The following is a 20968-nucleotide window of genomic DNA, read 5'->3' on the forward strand; positions in this document are numbered from 1 at the left end:
TTATTGTGTGCGTAAATTTATACGCATTATCCCCAGAAGTGAGCCCGACATGTCTGAGATCTCCACTGGAATTTAAAGTAACGTCCCTTGGGTCTGAAGAAAAAGTTTGGCTGAGCATCACGAGTTCGTAATGACTGCGCGTCAGCGAGGGAAAGAGGCTGCATCTACTCCGTTTCTCTCAAAAAAAAAAAAAAACGTGACGAGTGCTCATGTGCGGCCTATACAGTATGTCCTACAGGATGTCAGAATGTTTGTTTTTTCTCACTCTCACTGAACAGGAAGTCCTTTAATGCATAAACGAATGACCACATTCTCATCATGAAAACACTACTGTACACTGGGGGAAATCTATTCACTCAAGTAGTGTACTTCAGTACATCTTCAACTTTCTTGTATTTCGCTAAAATACTTTTTTTAAATGGATGGAATCCACTAATCCACTGCAGTTATTTGACAGTTGCACTTAGTTACACTGCAGATGATGATTTTAAATAAAAAAAAAAACAAAGAAACAGATTTGTTTAAAGTATATGTTGTTTTTTTTATGATGTTACAATTAAAAAAAGGGGGTAAAATCGGTTCTGTCTTCTTTAAATTCTACTGAGGAACAGTACTTGACCAAATGCGCATAGTTACTTTCTTCCACTCTTCTCTGTAGCTGCCTCGTCTGCGTACTTTTACTTTTTATGCTTGAATGTTTATCAGTTTTAATACTTATACACTTTTGCCTCTAATGGAGTGGTTTTACATTGTGGTACTGCTGCTCGTCCTCTACTTCTTTCTTGAGTAAAGCATCTAAATACCTGTTCTACCACTGCTAAAATAATGCACTGTCACCGAAGTGCAAATTTTACAAGGGCTACGGTCAGTTTCCTGATGTGCACACAGTCTGTTTGGCTCAGCCTGTCCTCAGCTGAACTGTGATTTGAGGATGACGCCCGCAGTCTGCGTCCCTGTGAGGGATTTTGGACCCCAGGGCAAGCTGGGAGCTGAGACGTGGTTCGGGTGCCGCAGGACAGGACACTTATTCTCATTTCACCCGAATGTTGCTCTCTGTTTTTGTGTTTTTTTATACACTGTGCTCCTTAACCCTAAAACTCATAAACAATAGTTCCTACCGGTCTCCGCTGGCGTGTGAAGCCCGATATGTTATGATACGGCCCTACATGGCTGACTGGCTGCTGAGGTGAAGCAAAGCATGGGATCATCTATGTAATTAGCAGGTTGATGTAAAGAAGGAGAGACTTGAGGGATTAAAACATGTGAAGTATTCTCATATTCTCATGTGCCGGTTGACAGGTTGCGTGAGGTTTTTTTTTTGTTTTTTCTTTCCCTGCGGTCAGATCAGAGACAGAGTTATCTCAGGTCAGGGCCAGACCTACTTTTTCAAAAACACATGCACACAGTGGGATCCGGCCGAGCCCCGAGACCCCGACCACAAACCCACAAATCCTGCAGGGTTTGTGTTTGGGAGAGTGATGATAAGAGGGGGGGGGTCTCCATCTCTTTCACATGTCACATGATGGAGATCAAACGGCGCTTGGCATTGAACGTCCCAAGACTGGAATGTTTACCTTTGACAAGAGCAACGGGAAAAACAGTCTTGTTGTCTCAGGAGCTGCACACACACACACACACACACACACACACACAAACACAAATACACGCCCTCCAGGATCCATTTACGGTGATTTAAACCTTGCCCTTTGGGGGGGTGGGGGGTGGGGGGGTGTCGAAAGGGGGGTATCTACGACAGATGAGCTCAGAAAAACACGGCTGTTTGAAATAACACCCACAGAAAGAATGCACACCTGCGTGAATACTGCATGGTTCGACACACAGAGGTTCTCTGAGGTTAACGTACATGTAAACGTAAATATGTGCCTGCGTCACCTGTAAGAGCAGGTTCAACAGAGCTAGAGAGGTAGTTATTGACAAGTAGTTTAATTTACCGCAGGTTGTGTTACAGCTCTCCAATGGGCCATAATCATTTATTAACTGACAAAATCATCTCGTCACTAGCTCCATTCCGTAGCCGTTCAGGAGCTTTCTAACGTACCGCACGGTCTTCTTCAGCAGCCGGAGCTGCCCGGTCGTCCACAAAAATATAGCTTCCCGCTAAATTTACATTCCCATGAGCACTTGAAGGCCTTATCATCCAACGTTGAAGGTGAAAGTGACTTGGAAAGCAGCGGTTGACAAAACAATGCTGCTGAGGAAGATACTGTGGTACAGTCAAAAGCTCCGGAACAGCTACTGGACCTTGTGTGGTGGGATGGTTTTGTTAATTGCTGAATCCAAGATCAGGAGGTGAACTTTCATTCTCATCGTTTATAAATTCTTTCATCAGAGGGACTCCCGTAACGACCCCGTGCATGCCGGCCTCCAGAGCTGTACAAGTTGAATACTTAATTACAGCCCTGTGCATCGAAAGGACTTGGTTGCAGCTGGGTCACAGAACGCTATTTAACAACGTTGAAAGAATATGTACCAATGCCAGAAAGTTATTAAGTTGTTTTTAGCTGCTGGGCAGCCCTTTTTTCAGCAGGTAACTGGTCGAATGAACCCATGAAAGGGATGCTACTGAGGAAGTAACGAGCTATAAGGCAAAGCAGATCGTGTTAGAAGAAGACAAACCTCGCGGAGAGGGGTTTTTCACAACATGGCAACCTGAAAAGTATCGTTGTTCTGCCAAGATCCAAAAAGCCCAACTAGAATGTTTATAAAGCGGAATAATGATTAAGATTAAAAATAGGGCTGTAACTAATCATTATGTTTATTATCAATTAATCCTCCGAATTGTTTTTGATGAATGGATGAGTCAAAATGCCAGAAAATGGTGAAAAATGCCATTCTCCTGAAGCTCAAGGTGACATCTTGAATTGCTTAGTTAGTTCAACCAACCAAGTAATGTTTGATATTTTTGCTTGAAAGTGATTATACAGGTGTCAAAATAGTTGCATGTTTTCTCCTGATAAACGAATCAATTAACGGACTAATTTCTTCTGCTCTACTTATAAAAACTTCATAGAATACAGAAAATGCCATATCCCGTATCCATATCTTATACCTGGTTTCGTGGGTCAGAAGTGGGGAACTGGGATTGGACACTGGGGTGGTTTTCCAACTTGCCTCACAGATATACTTTACTCTAAAACACTTGTCCGTCGTTGTGTCTCATCTGTGCACCTGTGTTTCTGTCTTTTTCAGATGACCGGGGTGAATATTCGAAGCTGATGCACTGGTGCAGACGGAGGCTCCCGTCTCTGCGGGCGAACCGGTGCTGTCTCCGGTCCCGGGACGCGTAGGTGGCGCGGCCTGGTTAGCTGGTGTCCTCTCCCAGAGCTGAGACTCAGCGGCCAGGAATGTGATGTGAGCGGGCACAATGACGCTAATCCCCAGCAAAGTTGTTCTTTTTCTTCCCCCCTCCTTCTCACAAGATTTCCTTAATCGGATAATCCATGTCTTATTAAACAGGCAGCGCAGATCATAGATTGAGGTCTGGGAGAAAAACACTGAAACAGAGCCGGGGTCATTCATGGCAGAGGCGTCTCGGGCCACTCTCACCGTTTCAATATTGTGAATGGGGAAATGGATTTATTAGTTAGACCCCGGCGCCTTGACATGTCGTATGATGGTTCACGTGTGTGCGTCTGTGTGCGACGGCGTGTTTCGGTGTGTTTTCTGAATGAGTGTGTATGTTTGTGAGCTTGTGATTGAACACTTGTGTGTGGGAAACCCAGGAAATCCAAGCTCCCATGCGCCAGCATCCATTGTGTTTAGTTTCCTCCTCTCTTTCTCTCTCTCGGAGTGACTGTGTGCGCGTGTGCGCGTGGGCGCGCGTGCTCGCCTAGCTGCGGCGCTTCCCGCTCTTCGTCGCGGCTCTAATGAGAAGTAGGAGGAAGTCCGAGCCAGAGGATTGCACTTGGCAAAGTTAACTGGAAACAGTCTCATGAATGGGTCAGAGGAGCTGTGTTGGTAGGACTTGCCATTATTATGTCGGCATGCAAGAAAATGGAGTTTTCCAGCCAAACTCGCTGTTACTTTCCTCACCCTCCTCCCCTTTCCTTCCATCAAATCTGTGTCTGCAGATCCTTCCTTCAATCACAGTGGAACAGTCTGTCCAGAACATCCAGATCAAACGCAGTCACACAACAGCAAATAAAGACTGAAGGATCATGTACAGTGAGGAAGAGCTACAGTCGCAGTGGCCTCTCTTTGTAATGTTGACTGCATCGACCCTCACTTTCATGTTTATTGTCCCCCAGAGAGGCAAATAAATATGCGCAGCACAGAAACACAGTTTACAACGTCCACGCATTCATGCAAAAAAAAACAAACAACAAAAAACAAAAACAAAACAAACAAATTATCTGAACACGTTTAAAGGCAAAAGTGTTTGTGTCTCGAGGTCACAGGGCAGTCTCTCCTCATAGACATTCATTGTGTTGCGCTCAATTGTTCACACACGGAGTGATGGAAGGAGTCATGTGAAGAAAGAAAAGAGAACCTGAGAGAGAAATTTCGATCCTGCATACGTTCATTCCTCGGCCCAGAAAACGGTAAAACTTGCACCGCCCCCCAGTTTTGACTCTGTGGGGGCAGGGGGTTGTTTTCTCTGCCTCCGAACGTGGTTTCTTGCCGGGAGCTGGTGCTGGTGACGGCCACTTCCCGACAGCTTCAGCCATCGTTGCGTGTACGTGACAAGAGGTTAGAACAGTTACTCACTATCGCAAAAGTGGCGTTAGCTGTGGCTAGCGTGCTAACTTCAGCAGAAGAAATGAAGCAAAACAAGGGTTAACGCTGTTGTTGCTTTCTACAGACAGGTAGATTGATGTTGAACGTTTCTTCTAGACTGGTGAGTAAACAGCTCTTAATGCTAACGTCGGCCATGTAGCGATAGCAAAAACTTACACATAGCACCTTTAAGGACTCAGACTCAAAAATTTGAGTAAGAGTAACAGTCAAAGGCCTAATTCTCTCTCATCACTAGACGTGATATCTAGCCATGCTGAAACTTCTGAAGGTACCCTAATACAGCAAAGGCGAACGTTCACTTGCTCCCCACAATATCGAGAACAAAATTCAATAACAACATGTATGTCCAGACACAACGTCCTGGAGAATCCACAGAACGGGCTGTTCTATCCTTCAAAACTGCTGACAGGTGTGAGGATTATCCTAAGAAACCAAAATACTGCTTCTGGGAAGTTGTGCACAACAAATGAAATCTCATTTAACTCTGTTGAGGAGGCAGGGACTCCGGAGACCGATATGACAAAACCTTGGCAAACGAGCCCAAAACTATCTGCACGGCTGGATAACCAGAAAAATACATATCTTTTGTGGTTGTGGTGAAGGGACGTCCTGTGTCTGTGTAGAGATGTGAATCCGTAGGTCAAAGACTCGTTATCCAGGCCTGTTTTTGCACACAGTCTTTTATCAGTTCATCTCCTGTCACCGCGATCTGCCCCGTTTCGGAGGCTATTATGACATTTTCGGCGTGTTTTAAGGTGTATTCTCGAAGCTCGTCACATTCCATCTGTGTGGACATTCAGAAGGGGCCAAACACGCAGGAGCGGTAGGAGAAGGTTAGTAAGGGTCACTGCTGTTCTTACACAACATGGAGTTCATTGACCCTGTGTGTATCTGTGCTGATGTGCTTGTCGGGAAAACATAACATACAAGGCAAAGAATAACAGTCTAAATCCTTGATGAGAAACAATCTAGAGGGAGGATGTTTTTTTCTATACTAATCGGAAAAGAGCAACTTGTGCTTTCGGCTCTTGCTGGAGACCTCTAGGAAGTGTTTTGATTCGCAACCTTGCAGAAGCTCCGTTGTGAAACAAAATTTTCAGTTTAGTACAACTGAAGTATTTCAGAGACTAAAAGTGGAGCAAATAGCCTGAACTTCTGCGCTTTGGATCATCTGCCAGCACTGGATGTTCCGAGACGCTCACTGATTCTCGGCGTTTTTTGGCTTGAGAGCGGGGGGAGACGGCTAGCCTCCGTCTGTCCGAACTTGAGAAACACGCCTGCCCGCACCTGCAGAGTTACGTGCTGGAGCCGCCTCCTGAAAGACCGCGATTTATCCATACGCCCAGTATGGATAAAACAGAGACATACTGCAGTAAGGGGCCAGTTTTCGTGGTCTGTCAGGGCTACGCTTCGGAAATCAAACGCGGTCCTGCCTGATCGGAGCGACCCCCGTCGGAGGTGGAGTGAAAAGCTGGCCGTCATAGAAAAGGGGCAGACGTGACATCATTTAAAAAGAGGGATAACAGAGCTTGGGAGCCATGTTCTTTATTTTCATGCCGACCAAGTCCTCAGTTTGTTCTCAGGTACGTGCTACAGACGTAATACATGTTTGATGTTGAGCTGCAAGTTCACCGCTTGTTTGACTTCACTCACACACAAAAATGCAGTCCCTGAAACATGGATACAAACAGAGATACACAACCGTGCATGCAAATAAATATAAAAACGGAGACACAAGCATCTACGACGTTATACAGTATACATCCACAGATGCTCTTTGGCAATGGTTTGTGTTTATCCTCCCACGCTCCAGTGTCCAAACTCCAGCAGGATTTACAGTAAGGGATGTTATGACACATGGGGTCATTGGGTAAGCAGTGCGAAGGAGGGGCAGGGGCGGTCCGATTATCGTTGACCGTGCTGAGTAGCCCGGTCCTCTGCCTCACTGCCCCGACCTCCCCTCGGCAGCGTCTGACTCAGGCTGCTGATAGACGGCCGTTCCGCTGCACCACAACTGTAAACGGGGCCTGAAAAGGCCCATTTCCGCTCGTTTATCTCAGAGTGTGTGAGTGTTTACGTTGGCACTCCTGAGCCTGGTGTGTTTGATCATATCATGAGAGTGCAGCAGGTGGTAAACACACACACACACACAAACTCGCCGCTGTAACTTTCTGGGTTATCAAGGAAAAGTGGAGTATTGACATCCTCTGTAGTGATTGCACACAATCAGCATGAATCACAAAGCTCACAGAAGAAGGAGCGGGAGGTTTTACTGGTTTATCGTCCCCTCGTTGAAAAACACAACTTCGACGGCTTCGTGTCAGGGCACGATCTTGTTGTGTTGCCATGACAACCTGTCACTCAGGATGCTCCGCATGCCATAGCACTTCCAGCTGCTGTACTACACACAAACACGTTTTCATATCACTGATGAATGTTTGGAAGTCGGTTCTTCCTGCGACAGGACTTGAAACATCCCTTCGCACTCAGCTCCTCGCACAAACAGACACAATGATAAGGCCCCACGTTTGTTTTGTTTTCTTTTTCCTCTGAGCCCCCTGTTTATTTTTTAGATTCCTCCATAGAGGGGGTGAAGAGGTGGGTGAGCGAGGGGGAGACACCTCTCTCACACTCTTAACTCGTGTCTGAATCGAACTCGGTTTTCTCCTTGACTGTCGGGCGACATCGCACGTAAAGAGACTGGCCTCATCAGAAAAATGAAAGCACCGGTTGCACGTTGAAACGCTTCGAACGACCCGCGTTGCCATTTTCCCCACAAGCGACCATCATCTCTGTGCTGTACCACTGCCAAACCTTTCAGAGCACAGAAGAGGGTGTTTGACCCTGAGGTGGTTGGCATCTCAGTCAACTTGGGTCTATGTTAACTTGAAATGCAGGCTTTATCTCAGCGCAACTGCAGCTACGGATATACCAGGTGGAGGCCACAAGAGCTGTGATTGGTCGGCTAAGGTGATTTGGGTTTTTCTGCCACAAGTTTCCGGATGAGACTGTTGAGTGTGAAGACAACATTGAATAAGTTGAAAGTGCTCCTCAAGTCTTCGATCGTCGGTCGTGGCAGTGGTGGCATTAATGGGAGAGATCTTAATTAGATCAATCAAAACCAGCACCGCAGGTTTCAATCCACGAGATCTACAGTGGGACTCCTGGTGACCCCTTTGCGGCAGGTTTAAATCCAGTTTAATTTCGAGACGGGAAGCGAGGGGAGAGAAACTAGCTCTTCCTTACCACAACCAAGCAGATTCAGTTGCTTAAGCTTAACCAAACCTTAACCACCACTGGTCAGAAAACACCTCAATGTTTTTGGAGGACACCGACAACGTTATTCCACGAGAATTGCCGACAACATCAGGTTGAAATCAGGTGCCCCTTGACCGATAATCCCATTTCTGGCATTCAGTGCTCACAAAGTTTGTTAAGGGAGGAATGTTGAGAATACAAACTCACTGCTGGGAAGGTGAACTCCACGTTGAACCCATCAAGGTGGAAAAAAGTCGGTCAGACGGTCTATCATGTGCTTCTGTATCAGTACTGGTGCATTACATGTAGCCTTCAGTCAACCATGGCAGCAATAAGCGCAGTACCGTTGGGCAGCACTGAAGTCAGACACCGAGGAAGAAATCGCGTTTCCTTTTGGATTTCACACAGGCTCTAAATGCCTCTGTCATGTCCAATTTCCCAAGTGTGGGCTGAACCCACAGTGAAAAGGGATGTTAAAACAGCAATGACTATACGTCGTAAAAAAGGAACCATAAAAGAAATATGGAAGATGACGACATGAGGCTGACTGGGGCCAGAGGTGCAACATTTGTGCTAACGTCATTATTGTTTTTCCTTTTTCTTTTCGTTTGTTTGTTTTGTTTGTCACTTTGTGACATTGTTTTGGAAAGTGCTGTACACGTAAAGGTTATCATTTTTATCAAATTGTATCATTACTAAATGATTAATTAGGAAATGTAAAGATTTGTTGATAATCTTTTTTTTTTAAAAGCCTTAGTTATAGCTGTGTTTTGCTTCCTGACCCTTGCCTGACATCAAACTCACTGGCCAAGTTTGTCTTTTAACATTCTTAAAAAACTTTATGAGCGCTAAATTCCAGAAATGGGCGGTTGACACGACAATGTTCTTCGTAATCTACACATATGGCACAGTGTCTGCTCTCTACACACACACACACACACACACACACACACACAGACACACACACGTGGCTGACGTGTTCATAACATCAACATGAGGCTCCCTCTAAACAACCCCCACTGGACTCCGGCTGACATTGACCCCGATGCTGCTCCAAACTTCTTACATCAGCTACTCTGTTTTTCTACTGTTATGCAACTTTAAAACTGAGTCTGATGGACTCTCCATATGCACTGTGTGTGTGTGTGTGTGTGTGTGTGTGTGTGTGTGTGTGTGTGTGTGTGTGTGTGTGTTTGTGTGTATTGTTGAAAATGAGCACAGGAAGGGTGCACTTACTGCAGGAGACACGTCCCCACTGGCTTTATTTTTATAATCATAATACGTCAATATCATCGCAGTGCAAACACTTAGTATAAAATATCATCTTTAACAAAATTTACATTCACATAAAACATCTCAATAAATACGTCTTCAACAAAAAACTTGACAAATATCTTATCATTCATAATATATCTCTGAAAAAGACTCTACAATGTACAATAATAGCTAGTAATACCTACATATAACAATTTAAACCCGTATTATACAGTATGAAAATATCCAATTTACAGGAAAAATATTGTACATAACCCCTTTCCACCAACTTTCCATCGACCGTTTAAAGCAAGTGTATAAAAATCCTCATTTTTAACCTTTAAGAAACTCAAAGTAAGCACTCAAGCTCCCATATAGACTTTAAATCTATGTTAAATATGATAAGAAGTAAAACAACATCATCTCAATCAGGTTATGGTGTCCAAATAAATCTCTCCAAAATCAACACTTGCCATCATTTCGAGTTACAAAACTGTTAAGGAACAGCTCAAACAGTAAAAATACAGGCAATCAACAAAAGGAAACCCACAAAAGCTGTAGCCACACATTCGGTTGCGCTACAGCTCAAGACGAAAAGTTTGATATGTTTATGAAAATAGGTTGGCACATTTGATAAACCAGCTACCTGTTGACTACAGCAGGAGCGGGGAGGAGGAGGAAAAACCCCGGCCTGATGTCAAACTGTCCTGAAAGACGTCCTCAAAAAGGTTCGCACACCAAGCTCATGAAGAAGACACGGGTCAAAAAAGCACCTTACATTCAAGAGGACACCGCTACCTTTAGCGCATGCACGAGGACTACATTGAAACAGAGTCACTGTGTGCCCGCTGCTCGGCCTGTATCAGTGTCTCTTCAAAGCATGCGTGTGAGAGCCACAGGCTTGCAGGCAGGGCATGCTAGAGCAGATCAGAGGAGAGTTAATGGCTGTGGTAAGCCGTACGGCGAGCGGCATGCTATACCATAAAATCAATCCTCTGGATTTGTGTGAGGAGGCCAGATACGGAGGTTTGGGTGTCTCCTCGCAAAGAGCAGATTTTTCTTTTCTCTATCCAAAGCAGCTTTTAGTTCATAAAAATAGTCAAACGGAATATTTTAACAATAGAAAATATTTCTTAACAAACAAGCACGCCGTTTTTTCACACTCGCACGATACAGAAAATAAGTTTTCTAAGTCATGCTTCAACTCCACAGAGATACAGACTGGTGTGGCTAGCTACGGTATGCACACTCTATCGGCTACATACACTATCAGGTCAAAATAGGATCCAGCTGGCTACAGCATGCAAGGGGTGAACAGGCTGAGAGAGGAGACAAACTGCTTTATTGCTACACTTTGACGAGGAAGAATCTGGAAGTCAAGCATCACAGGGAAACAGACAGCAAACATGACTGAAATGCAGCAGTGGCATCATGCACCTAAAGACACCGAGCAGCTTGGCTCAGGGAATCATGTGCCGTTAGAGGGTTTCAGTGAAGGGGCAGAAATGTACTGCGTCGCCCACCCGGAAATTATTGAAGGCAATGCCCTTTCGTATTTTTGCAAGTTTATACCATTAACTGCCATTTACAATTATACATTTGGCTTCATCCACTGTAAAAACAAACATCTGATGGACAGCAATGCCCCTGTAATTAATTCATCTGAATTGGTGTCCAAGAAATCAATAAAGGATCCAAAAAGGCAACAAACAAATGGCAAGGAACTCATTGTGAGGAGTGGTCGCTAAGGCAACAGCACTGATTTGGTTTTATACTGAGGGAAAAGGGTCGGCTAAGGTTGTTAAAGGAATTTCTGGGTGTGTTTGAGGCTTGCGTGCTACACTATCAATTGTGCATTGCGACGTGTTTTATTTTGATGCAGATTCTTTTTGGGGATATAGTTTTAGCTGTCGGCTCCGAAATCCCGGAGACATCCTCGGCCTTCGATCGACTACAGAGCAACGTGGCTAAAGCATCCTGGATCCCCGTTCAGATCCCGTCCGACCGCGGCCGCCTCAGACTCCTGTGGTCAGTCCTAAACCTAGTCGAGGCCCGAGTTCAGGCCTGCCATTGGACGATCGGTGTTTCAGCCTCTCTGTGTTTCACAGACAGTAGAAGAAGAGTGGAGAACGACTTTTCCTCTTTACAATCAGCTCTTTCCGCTACTGCTAGCTTGTCGCCGTCCATGCTATTTCCCCACCTCTGCCGTCGCTTTCTTGCTTTCCACGGTCACCTTGGAGACAGCATCCGTCACACCATTGCCGTGGGGACAGAGGGCAGGTACCTGGTGGTGCTGGTGGAGGTGGTTGGCCTGGCCATGCTGGGGCTCGGGGTCCTGATGCTAGCGTAGGTGGCGACGGTCGGGGCGTGGCTCAGCCTGGTGCACACGCTGCCGTGGGTGAACGCGCCGGGCTGCTGCTGGGTCTGCGACGGCCTGCTGCCTTGTCTGCGCCCCTCCAGGAAGTACGTGAGCATCTGACCTTTGCCCTTCACACTGACCTGTCCGCGGCAAACAAAGTCGTAGTGGTCTGTGATGAGACGATAGACGTCCTCTGTCACCTGGACAGGAAACAGAGACGAATGTTAATGATGATGTATAACAGGTGTCTGTGTTAGACACCTGGGTCCAATCACGTTAAGTCTACACACCAGGTGACCTTCTTGGTCACCTCGTGAGTTTTACCTGATAAGAGATAATGTGAAAACATTACAAACATTTTTTTTTTGGGAGGTATCGCAGCAATGCCAACACCTTTTCTCTCGACTGTGCAGAATGACCTGAAATTGTCAGGGGTTATTGCCCTTGGTGGTAAACAAAATAAGTTTGGCGTTTCTCTTCGCTCAGTCAATTTGTTTCTGAGATCTAGATACAAGAATTTTGATGTCAATCTTGTGCCTCTGCATTAAAGGAATGGTCTGATCTTTTTGGGAAATACGCTCTTCATCTTATCTTGCAGGGGATTAGATGACAAGATCGATGCCACTCTCATCTCTGGATGCAAAATATATAGCAGGTGATTAGCTTAGCTTAGCATAAAGACAACTAAACAACTAGTCTGGCTCTGTCCAGAGTTAAAGAATATGCCTACCAACATCTCCAAAGCTCACTAATTAACACAGCATTTCGCGTTTACTTAACACAAACATAAACATGAATGTCTAAACAATAATATGTGGTTTTAGGGGGAGTTACGGGACCACAGTTGATCTATTCGCATCTCCTGCTATAGGGAATGGAAGATTCGGTGCGTCTGTTTTGGTTTTGACCAGGACCAAGCCTGATCGCTTCCCTTTGACAACAGGCTAGCTGCTTCCCCCTGCTTCCAGTCTTTATGCTAAGCTCAGCTAATCACTTCCCAGATCGAACACCGTGCAAAGAAGTTGCGGCTGATCTTTATTGCGATGCCTCAATGTGATTCTAACCTCAAACGGAATTTTATCTCGATAAATGAAGGAGTAAAAAGAAGAGGACAGCCCTGTACCTGTATCTTCCCTTGTACTCCGGTACTGTCCATCCTGCTGGCTACGTTCACTGTGTTTCCCCAGATGTCATACTGAGGCCTTCTGGCTCCAATCACTCCCGCCACCACTGGGCCCACATTGATACCTGAAATGAACACAGCCACAGATTCCACAATAACCGGGCTTTCAATTTCATTTTTTTAATGAGCAGTTTGGCTCCAATTTAATTTTAGTCTTTAGTAAATCTAATGTATCCAAAAATGTTTATATTTTCATGCTGCAAGACGTCTTTGATCACCACCAGAGCTGTTTTTAAGTCTTTTAGGCCAAGTTCTAATCAAGTGTCTGTTCAATCGAGCCTCAAGTCAAGATTCATTGTTCTCGTATTTTAACAGGTCAAAACTTGAGATTCGAACATTTTTGCTCCCAAGTCGTTTGTCAGTTCAGGCCTCTAGGCAGTGAAATCTTAACTAAGTCAAGTCTCAAGTGCCCTCATCCAGATCACCCTACACCGAGGTCCCAGTGTGACAAAGCTGGCTTAGAAAATGTTTCCACTAACAGAAAGTCCAGAACGGAAATGGAGAGGATTTGAAAAATGTTGAGTAAACTCAAATAAAGTGCTGATCACACAGCAGACTCCCTCCAAGCGCAGCACGTAAAAAAGACAATAAATGGTTATATAACAATGTGTTTGTGCTGCAAGTTGGAGTTTTAAAATTCAGTTTTCACCCGTTTTTTTAATAATCAAAAGTAACACATACATTTCTGGATTCTTTTGTAATGAAAAGCTCAATGTAATGTGTATTCCAGACTGCGGAACTGCTGTTCATTAAAAGCCTTGCATTAGTTTCATTTTCAGTGACAGCTACAGCCTGTTAGCTCTACGCACCTCCTCAAACCGTCATTTTTCCTTTGAAGCGCTGGCGGTGGGTGATACCTCAAATCTTGGTTCAGAGCCGATACCATATTGAACATGGCAAATGTACCATCATGTGGGGGAAAGCTTTGTCTCATGGTTTATGTCTTGCTAAACGTTAGGCATTTCTCCTTTCTATTCTTGGTTTATTACTAAATCACACGATATTAAAACAGGTGACAAGGTGATGGCTGCACACCCAGAACATGATCTAGTCTGAGACTGATCCCTCTCTGTGGTATTGATCCTATTGGTGCTTGTATCGACGCTTAAAACAAGACGTAGTGATGGTAGTTTGGAAAGGTATCGATCCGCCTGCTCCCACCTCAGTGGCTGCTGTTGTTATAGGATTGCGAAAGAATTAAACGAAGTTACTAATTACACTGCTTTGATTGGGTGTCACTGAAAATCAAAGGTATTGTGGAGGTTCCAGAGCTGTGGACTGCAACGTGGCCTGTGTTGGCCAAACCTGACCTGCACCTTCCGGAAATGTCGTCTCATGCAAATGACCAAAAGCTGCGTTTCTGCACACAAACATAACGCAGTTTTTACACATGGAGCCCCACAGTCTGCAGACAGGATGGCACTGTGTACACCAGTCTACACTGGGATTAAACAAGGGCTCCTGTCGCAGGCTCCCCACAGGATACCCAACACAATGGAACCCAGAACTTCAGGTCTCGCTGTGACGAGCTTCCTGGAGGGGAACGCTCTTTCTGTGATGCATTTCCGACCAAACTTACCGGCACTGAGCGTCGACGGTGTCCAGTGCGATAGGTCAGAAACTCTGACACCGATGTCAGAGTGTATGCGTATTTACATGTGTGTGCCTTTTCACTCACCCACTCTCAGGACAAAGTCGTTGTAAGACTGGTAGTTGATGGCGTCCAGGACGTCAAACATCTCGATGGCAAAATCAGACACTGTGCATAAATGTGAGGTGATGGACTTCTTTGCCTACGAATCAGAAGAACACACAAATATCAAGAAGCCCACATAATTATGCACAAAGAAGCCTGCTTACATCTGAGGTTGGGAGTGACATTAGCCTCCATGATTATTCCCATTATTATCTACGACCGCCGCAAAAGCTCGGTTTTTCCCCAGGTCAAAGAGCCGCTGTGACTGACTATTAGGTTTGCGTGAAGTTTATGCAGAAGTTGCAGAAAGGGCTCTTTTGTTTGTCAGCTTTGCAGGATTTAAAGAAACTTTATGAATGCAGAATATGCTGATGCCACAGGGGCCGATAATCCCTTACAGAGGATTTGCGGAGAGAAACGTGACGTGGTTCTAAATGTCAACACCCGGAAAATAGCTACCTGGAAATACTAGGCCTCTCAAAAATGCGGTGTGCATTCTGAACAGTTTCAAAATGTGCTAATACGCTGCAAACACACACCAAAACTCTTACAGGATCTAAATATAGCCACTGCGTGAGTACCTTGGAGGCAGTTGTAGGAACCAGCCCTACTGCAGCCATGTATGTACTGCCAATAGTCTTGATTTTCTCGATATCCCTGTAGCACTCTTTATCCATCAGCTGGACGGGAAAAAAAAAAAGAGAAAAGGGATAAAAACAGGAGGAAAACAAAATCACTACTGTTACAAATTTCAGTAAATTGTTAGTTTAAGTATATATTATAGGTTGTGCTGGCAATCATGTCCAAATGCAATTTAGAATTGACTATTTTAGCATGAGTGAGTAAATTAATGCTTTATGTTGCTGATTATAGATTCACGCAGGCCAAAAGCCATCTGTAAGTTATTCCTTATTTTGAAGAACTATCCCGACCGCGACCATTGCTCATTATACTGCATCAGTAAGAACAGTATTTTTTTTAAGCCCTCGCTCTTTGAAAGTGACATTACGGAGGTCATATTGCACCCGAGCCCCCCCATTCTCCAAAGGCAGAGCAGGCAGGCATGAAACTCTATAAAAACTGCAGATTTATGAAGTATTTTACTCACCTCATCAAAGTCAGCGATGATCTCATTGAGCAGCCTCAGACACTCGACTCCCATGTTGTTCCCGTCCAGCTCGATGTAGAAGTCGTTGAAGTTGGCGATGGAGGCGAACAGAACTCCAACCTGAGCATAGGACTGGTAGTACAGGTCCTGGAGGGGAGGAGGTTTTGGTTTGGTCAAAATTGGCCTGATCTAGCTGTACTGTAATGCTCACCTGAGTCTCAGAAAAGCTCAAAGAGTCTTTAAAGGGTCAGTTCACCCGAATTGCAAATAAACATTTGCACGTGAAGGTACCTGAAACAGTAAGTGTAACAAAATAATCTCATGTCAGTGGCCCACTGACCAGTTACTCAGCGCTTTCGACCACATCTTAAAGACTTCTTCATCGAATGAGGCCAGCTCAGGTGTCATCACATGACCTACGCTGAGTACAGTAAGCTTTGTTTTCGTACCATGCGACCAGAACTTCCACACTTACCGTAGCTCATGTGATAACACCTGAGACAACTCCACCTGCTGAAGACCGTGAGACGCAGTTGAAAGCTTCAAAGAGTTAACGTGTTGACCTCTGACCTTAGATTATTTAGTTACAAATGAAGAAATGGGGTTTTTCTTCCAAGCCGTGCAAATAGTTTTGTTCTCACTTGCTCACGTTCTGACCTATGTGTCTTTGAGATTCCTGCCTCCAACCCAACACACAATGGACATGAATGGAATTGGGTGCCCCGGTGCTCACAGCAATTTTAAGGAATCGCGTTCTTAAAAATTCAACAGCGACACCTCTTTCCAGAAACAGTGTCCCTGTTGATCGGCAGACCTCAGTGTGAACAGGCTTCATTCGTACTGGTTTCTGAGGAAGAAACAGTCCCTTTTCAAAAACATAACAGGGTGTTCTGTGGATTATCCACAGTCACATGGAAAGTGATGTTGGAAAGATGCATTACTGCTGATTTTTCCAAATTTCATTTTTCAGTGCTGTGCGCATCACTCAGGCAGCCGTACTCTAGTACTGAGGTCCTGTATTCCTTATCGCATGTGGTTAACTTCTGCTGAATGACATTTTCACTTCACCAATGGAAACAAGTCCAAAAACATTTTTTTTTTTTCTTTCAGCTGTCATTTCTCTTCAGGCCAATTCATGATATAATTCCCATTAGTTCTGTTTCAACCTACTGGGGAAGTTATGCTTGTTTGCACTGGAAACAAACAAAAAAAAACAAAAAAAAAAAAATTTGATCCCTCAGACACATATTGTGCATCCAAGTTCCAACTGTAACTGGAAATTTTACTCTATTTTCTAGTTTTTTTATCTGGTAACTTGCACATACTGTGTGCTCCTTGTGAATTTGCGTGCCTGTTCATACAGAAACACAGGGGTCGGTAAATAATGCGGCTCCAGACGCAATGAAGTGATATGGTGATATTTCAGTCGTTATGTTGGAGCGGTGAAACTTTGAATTCCAGGCGGCAGAGCCCCACTGCGTTGTGTTATGAATACAGTGTATGGGTGAACTTTAGCCCACAGGAAAGAGAGGAAGCCTTTCTATACACTATAGCTCTGTGGGGTCACCAATGTGCCGGAAACATGCTTCCTGTCCCCTGTGTTTACTAGTCTGAGCCTCAGATGATCCCTGCATCGTCTGATGCATAGCCCACAGATTGTTGAAGGATAGCAACGGCTTTATCTTTTTACTGTTGTTAAAAAAAACCCAAAAACAAAACAAAAACAAAAAAACCCTGAAAAGACCAAAACAAACAATGAATTTCACCTACTAGCCAGTGCGGTCTGTGCGGCCGAAGCCTAGACCTATAAAATGCATGGAGCTGTTTTGCCATAGACTCCACTGTATTAAAATAAACATAAACACATTGTTAGTTTTTGATCTCTTCAGGGGATCTGTTCATAATAATGAAAAATATAAAACAACACTGTTATTCTGTCTGAAGCAACTATTCACCTAAAACATCTGAAGGCTCCACTCTATGTTTTTCATTCATGTTGTACATACACATATATGTATGTATACACACACACATACATATATATATAAACACATGCACACACACACACACACACACACACACATACATATATATATAAACACATGCACACACACACACACACACACACACATACATATATATAAAAACACATGCACACACACACACACACACACACACACCCACATATATACATATATATACACAAACATGCACACACACACACACACATACATACACACACACCCACATATATATACACATACATATACACAAACACACACACACACACACATACACATACACAAACACACACATATATATATACACACACACACACACATACATACATACACATACACAAACACACACATACATACATACACATACACAAACACACACACACACACACATACATACACATACACAAACACACACATATACACACACACACACACACACACACACACACACACACACACACATACACACACACACACACACACACACACATACATACACACATATATACATTCACATATATATACATATACGTATACATATATAGATATACACACATATATACACACATACACATACACACACAAATAGATATATATATATATATTATACTCATTAATATTAACATTAGATGAAATTTGGATACTAACAGTGCACCCAGGAAAGTTCCCATACTTTTAGCATTTAGCATAAAGGAACTGGTCACGGCTCCAATGTTTACAAACCAAACTTGTCCTCACGAGGGGCTATGCATTTCCTGATTCGCAGGCCAAAGGATGTATGTTTTCATCACTTCCTGAGGAGGGGGGAGTGGGGGTCAAGGAAGGAACCGAGATCAGTGGAGGGGATGTTCATCAATCAGTGGACACAGACAGCTCACACTTCCATTTTAACACCACAACACATGGTCGGGGAAGCTCTGCCATTGTCCCAAACAGATGGGACATTTTCCCACATTAATAACCAAACGCCGCAAGGACATATAGAGAAATCTTTTACAATATTGGAGGTTTTTTACGTTGGGCCAAACGTGAAACCTGTGACCTGCTCCAGTTTTAATCAGCGACCATCCACTTACACTTCTTCAGCATTACCAGAAGACCTGATTACCAAAGCCTGAAGTGAAGTCGTTAAGATGCTAAGATTAGATTTCACCCTGGACAATAAGCACTGATTTGGTGATTTACGGGTCAAAAGACACGCCTGGGTCAAAGTGGGCTAAATTTGGTTTTTAGACGGTACGGGCTGGCAGGTTGGCGACGAGACTGAAAAGGTGGGACTAGTTGATCTGCACGGGTTGTCCCGGTGGCAGCCGTCTCAGCTACTGATGTCGTGCAGTTCGCAACGTCCGACCGGCCCTGTGTCACCCGCGTGATATCCAGGCAGACGCTGACGGGAATCTGAGGAGAAACGCTCGCTCCGTCATCTTAAAACGGGAAAATGTGTCCACTCGGCCGCGCTGGTATCTCATCTTCGTTAAGAGGGTTATTTAACCAAAGCCAGCTCCGTGTGCGTGACAGCAACGAGTTAATGAGAAATTTGTTATTGATTTAAAGTGAACTTAATATACTTGTATGTCATCTTTAGTGTCAGCATAATGCTTTATAACATTCCTATGAAATGTATCTTCGTATTAATTTATGACATAGTAACATACGTTATGTTGTCAGAGCATAACGGTGACTTTATTATATTTTTCTCTTATATCGGTGTGTGCGAACCCGACGGCAAGAACACACACCACATCCACTGTCATCGCCAGTATCGCCACTGTGAAGGCAGAGGCCACACAGTACATAGAACTGTGTTTACTCCACACGCTTCAACATGCAGTCGAGACTTGCCTGAAATTGAGAGACTGGTCTTTTAAGAGCTATTGATGTCAATGGTTATTATTCACCTGGCACGGGTCGGGGGGGGAATCTAAGGGGTCGGGAGATGATTACCAAAGGAAGAAACAAGGAAAAAACCTCTTAAAGCCCTGAGGCAGCAAACGCGTCTGGAATTAGTGCTCTTCTCTAAAAGTAGCCCAAAGACTGAGATTACATCAGCAGTGTGGCAATACATGGAATAATCATGTACTGAACATACTCTAATATGCACTGAAATATTTAAAAAAAAAAAAAACAGCATCACAAACAAAGAAGAAATTGTGTTATTGCGGCTTTCAGGCTTTTCTCACATTTCTGCTTTTTGTTGTAAAATACTGTATAGTTTTAGCTCTGCAGGTCTTCGGATTATTCAACATAAAAAATCTGGAAAAGAGAAATCTCTCCTTGATTGAACGCTCAACTAATGGACTAGTAAACATATATTTGCATCAAGGAGTCACAAATAAGATTCAGCCCAGTTTTAACCCAAAAGTCTTTTGACCTATAAATCACCAAGCCAGCACCTGCTGGGTGATTCAGGACGCTCTGGAAATGTTTGAGTCCTTGCTGGCGTCGGAGTCATCAACTCCCTTTAGACTCATGGTCGAGCCCGGGCACGACTGTGGATTCTCACCATGTTCCTGGGATTTGACATGAGAAAGTGTTGAGCCACATGAGCCGGAAGCAGGTTGAAAAGGATCCTCTTGTTGTCCAGCTTCACCTTCTCCATGTCGTCTCTCTCCTCCTCCGCCTAGACAGCCATCGCAGATCACACAAACACACAGGTGGAGGAGGAGGAGGAGGAGGTGAGTCCGCACAGAGTGATATGAATGCAGATCCAAAATGAAACCGACGCTCTGTTGTCTAAACACAGAAAACCTATATATTACTATATTTATAGCTCAAAGCCCAAAGGGAGATGTAATTGCTTGTCCTTATCACTAGAGGGAGATAATGATTTGCAAACAAGACAAACGTTCACTGTCATTCTTAAAATAGAAGCTCACTTTCATGATGCACTGAGACTGGACAAGACCGAGCATGTAAACACCCAACGGTACAACTCAAGACGACGGAAGGGAGGCACCACATCAAGCTGTGTCACCCTAAAACTGGATCCCAATTTAAGAGAAACAAAACCTGCCGGTGCAATAACATGTCAAGCTGCTCCATCAAAAATCAACTTTCTAAAAGAATTTTCTTCAGAAAATTAGAGTCTGTATCTTTTTTGGCGAATAACATTTCGTTACGTCTTCTTAAACAAGCACATCAGAGCTCGGTGAACATACAAATAGAAAATGAAAATAAATAAATAATCACTTTTTTTGGGGGGGGGCACACCAACAATTTGATGTAGTCAGTACTTAAATATTGAAGATTCTCACCCATCGAGGAGCATTTGTATTCACAAAGGAGTTTATACTATTGTACACATACACCATTAATAATAATGGACTTTCTA

General features: G+C 44.0%; 1 protein-coding gene across 1 annotated transcript in view; it reads right to left on the minus strand.

Moving 5' to 3' along the window:
- Positions 1 to 9243: 9243 nt before the first annotated feature.
- LOC120790683 (adenylate cyclase type 1-like) overlaps positions 9244 to 20968 on the minus strand; it is a 48770-nt gene continuing 37045 nt past the window's right edge. Inside the window, exons 15-20 of the mRNA XM_040128470.1 lie at positions 20141 to 20257; positions 15617 to 15763; positions 15090 to 15188; positions 14491 to 14605; positions 12753 to 12877; positions 9244 to 11829 (exon numbers count right to left, since the gene is read on the minus strand). Of these exons, the coding sequence (XP_039984404.1) occupies positions 11521 to 11829; positions 12753 to 12877; positions 14491 to 14605; positions 15090 to 15188; positions 15617 to 15763; positions 20141 to 20257 (912 nt within the window). The 3' untranslated portion in view covers positions 9244 to 11520. The remainder of the gene's footprint in view (positions 11830 to 12752; positions 12878 to 14490; positions 14606 to 15089; positions 15189 to 15616; positions 15764 to 20140; positions 20258 to 20968) is intronic.

This window comes from Xiphias gladius, chromosome 6, assembly GCF_016859285.1.
Source record: "Xiphias gladius isolate SHS-SW01 ecotype Sanya breed wild chromosome 6, ASM1685928v1, whole genome shotgun sequence".
Lineage (NCBI taxonomy): Eukaryota > Metazoa > Chordata > Actinopteri > Istiophoriformes > Xiphiidae > Xiphias > Xiphias gladius.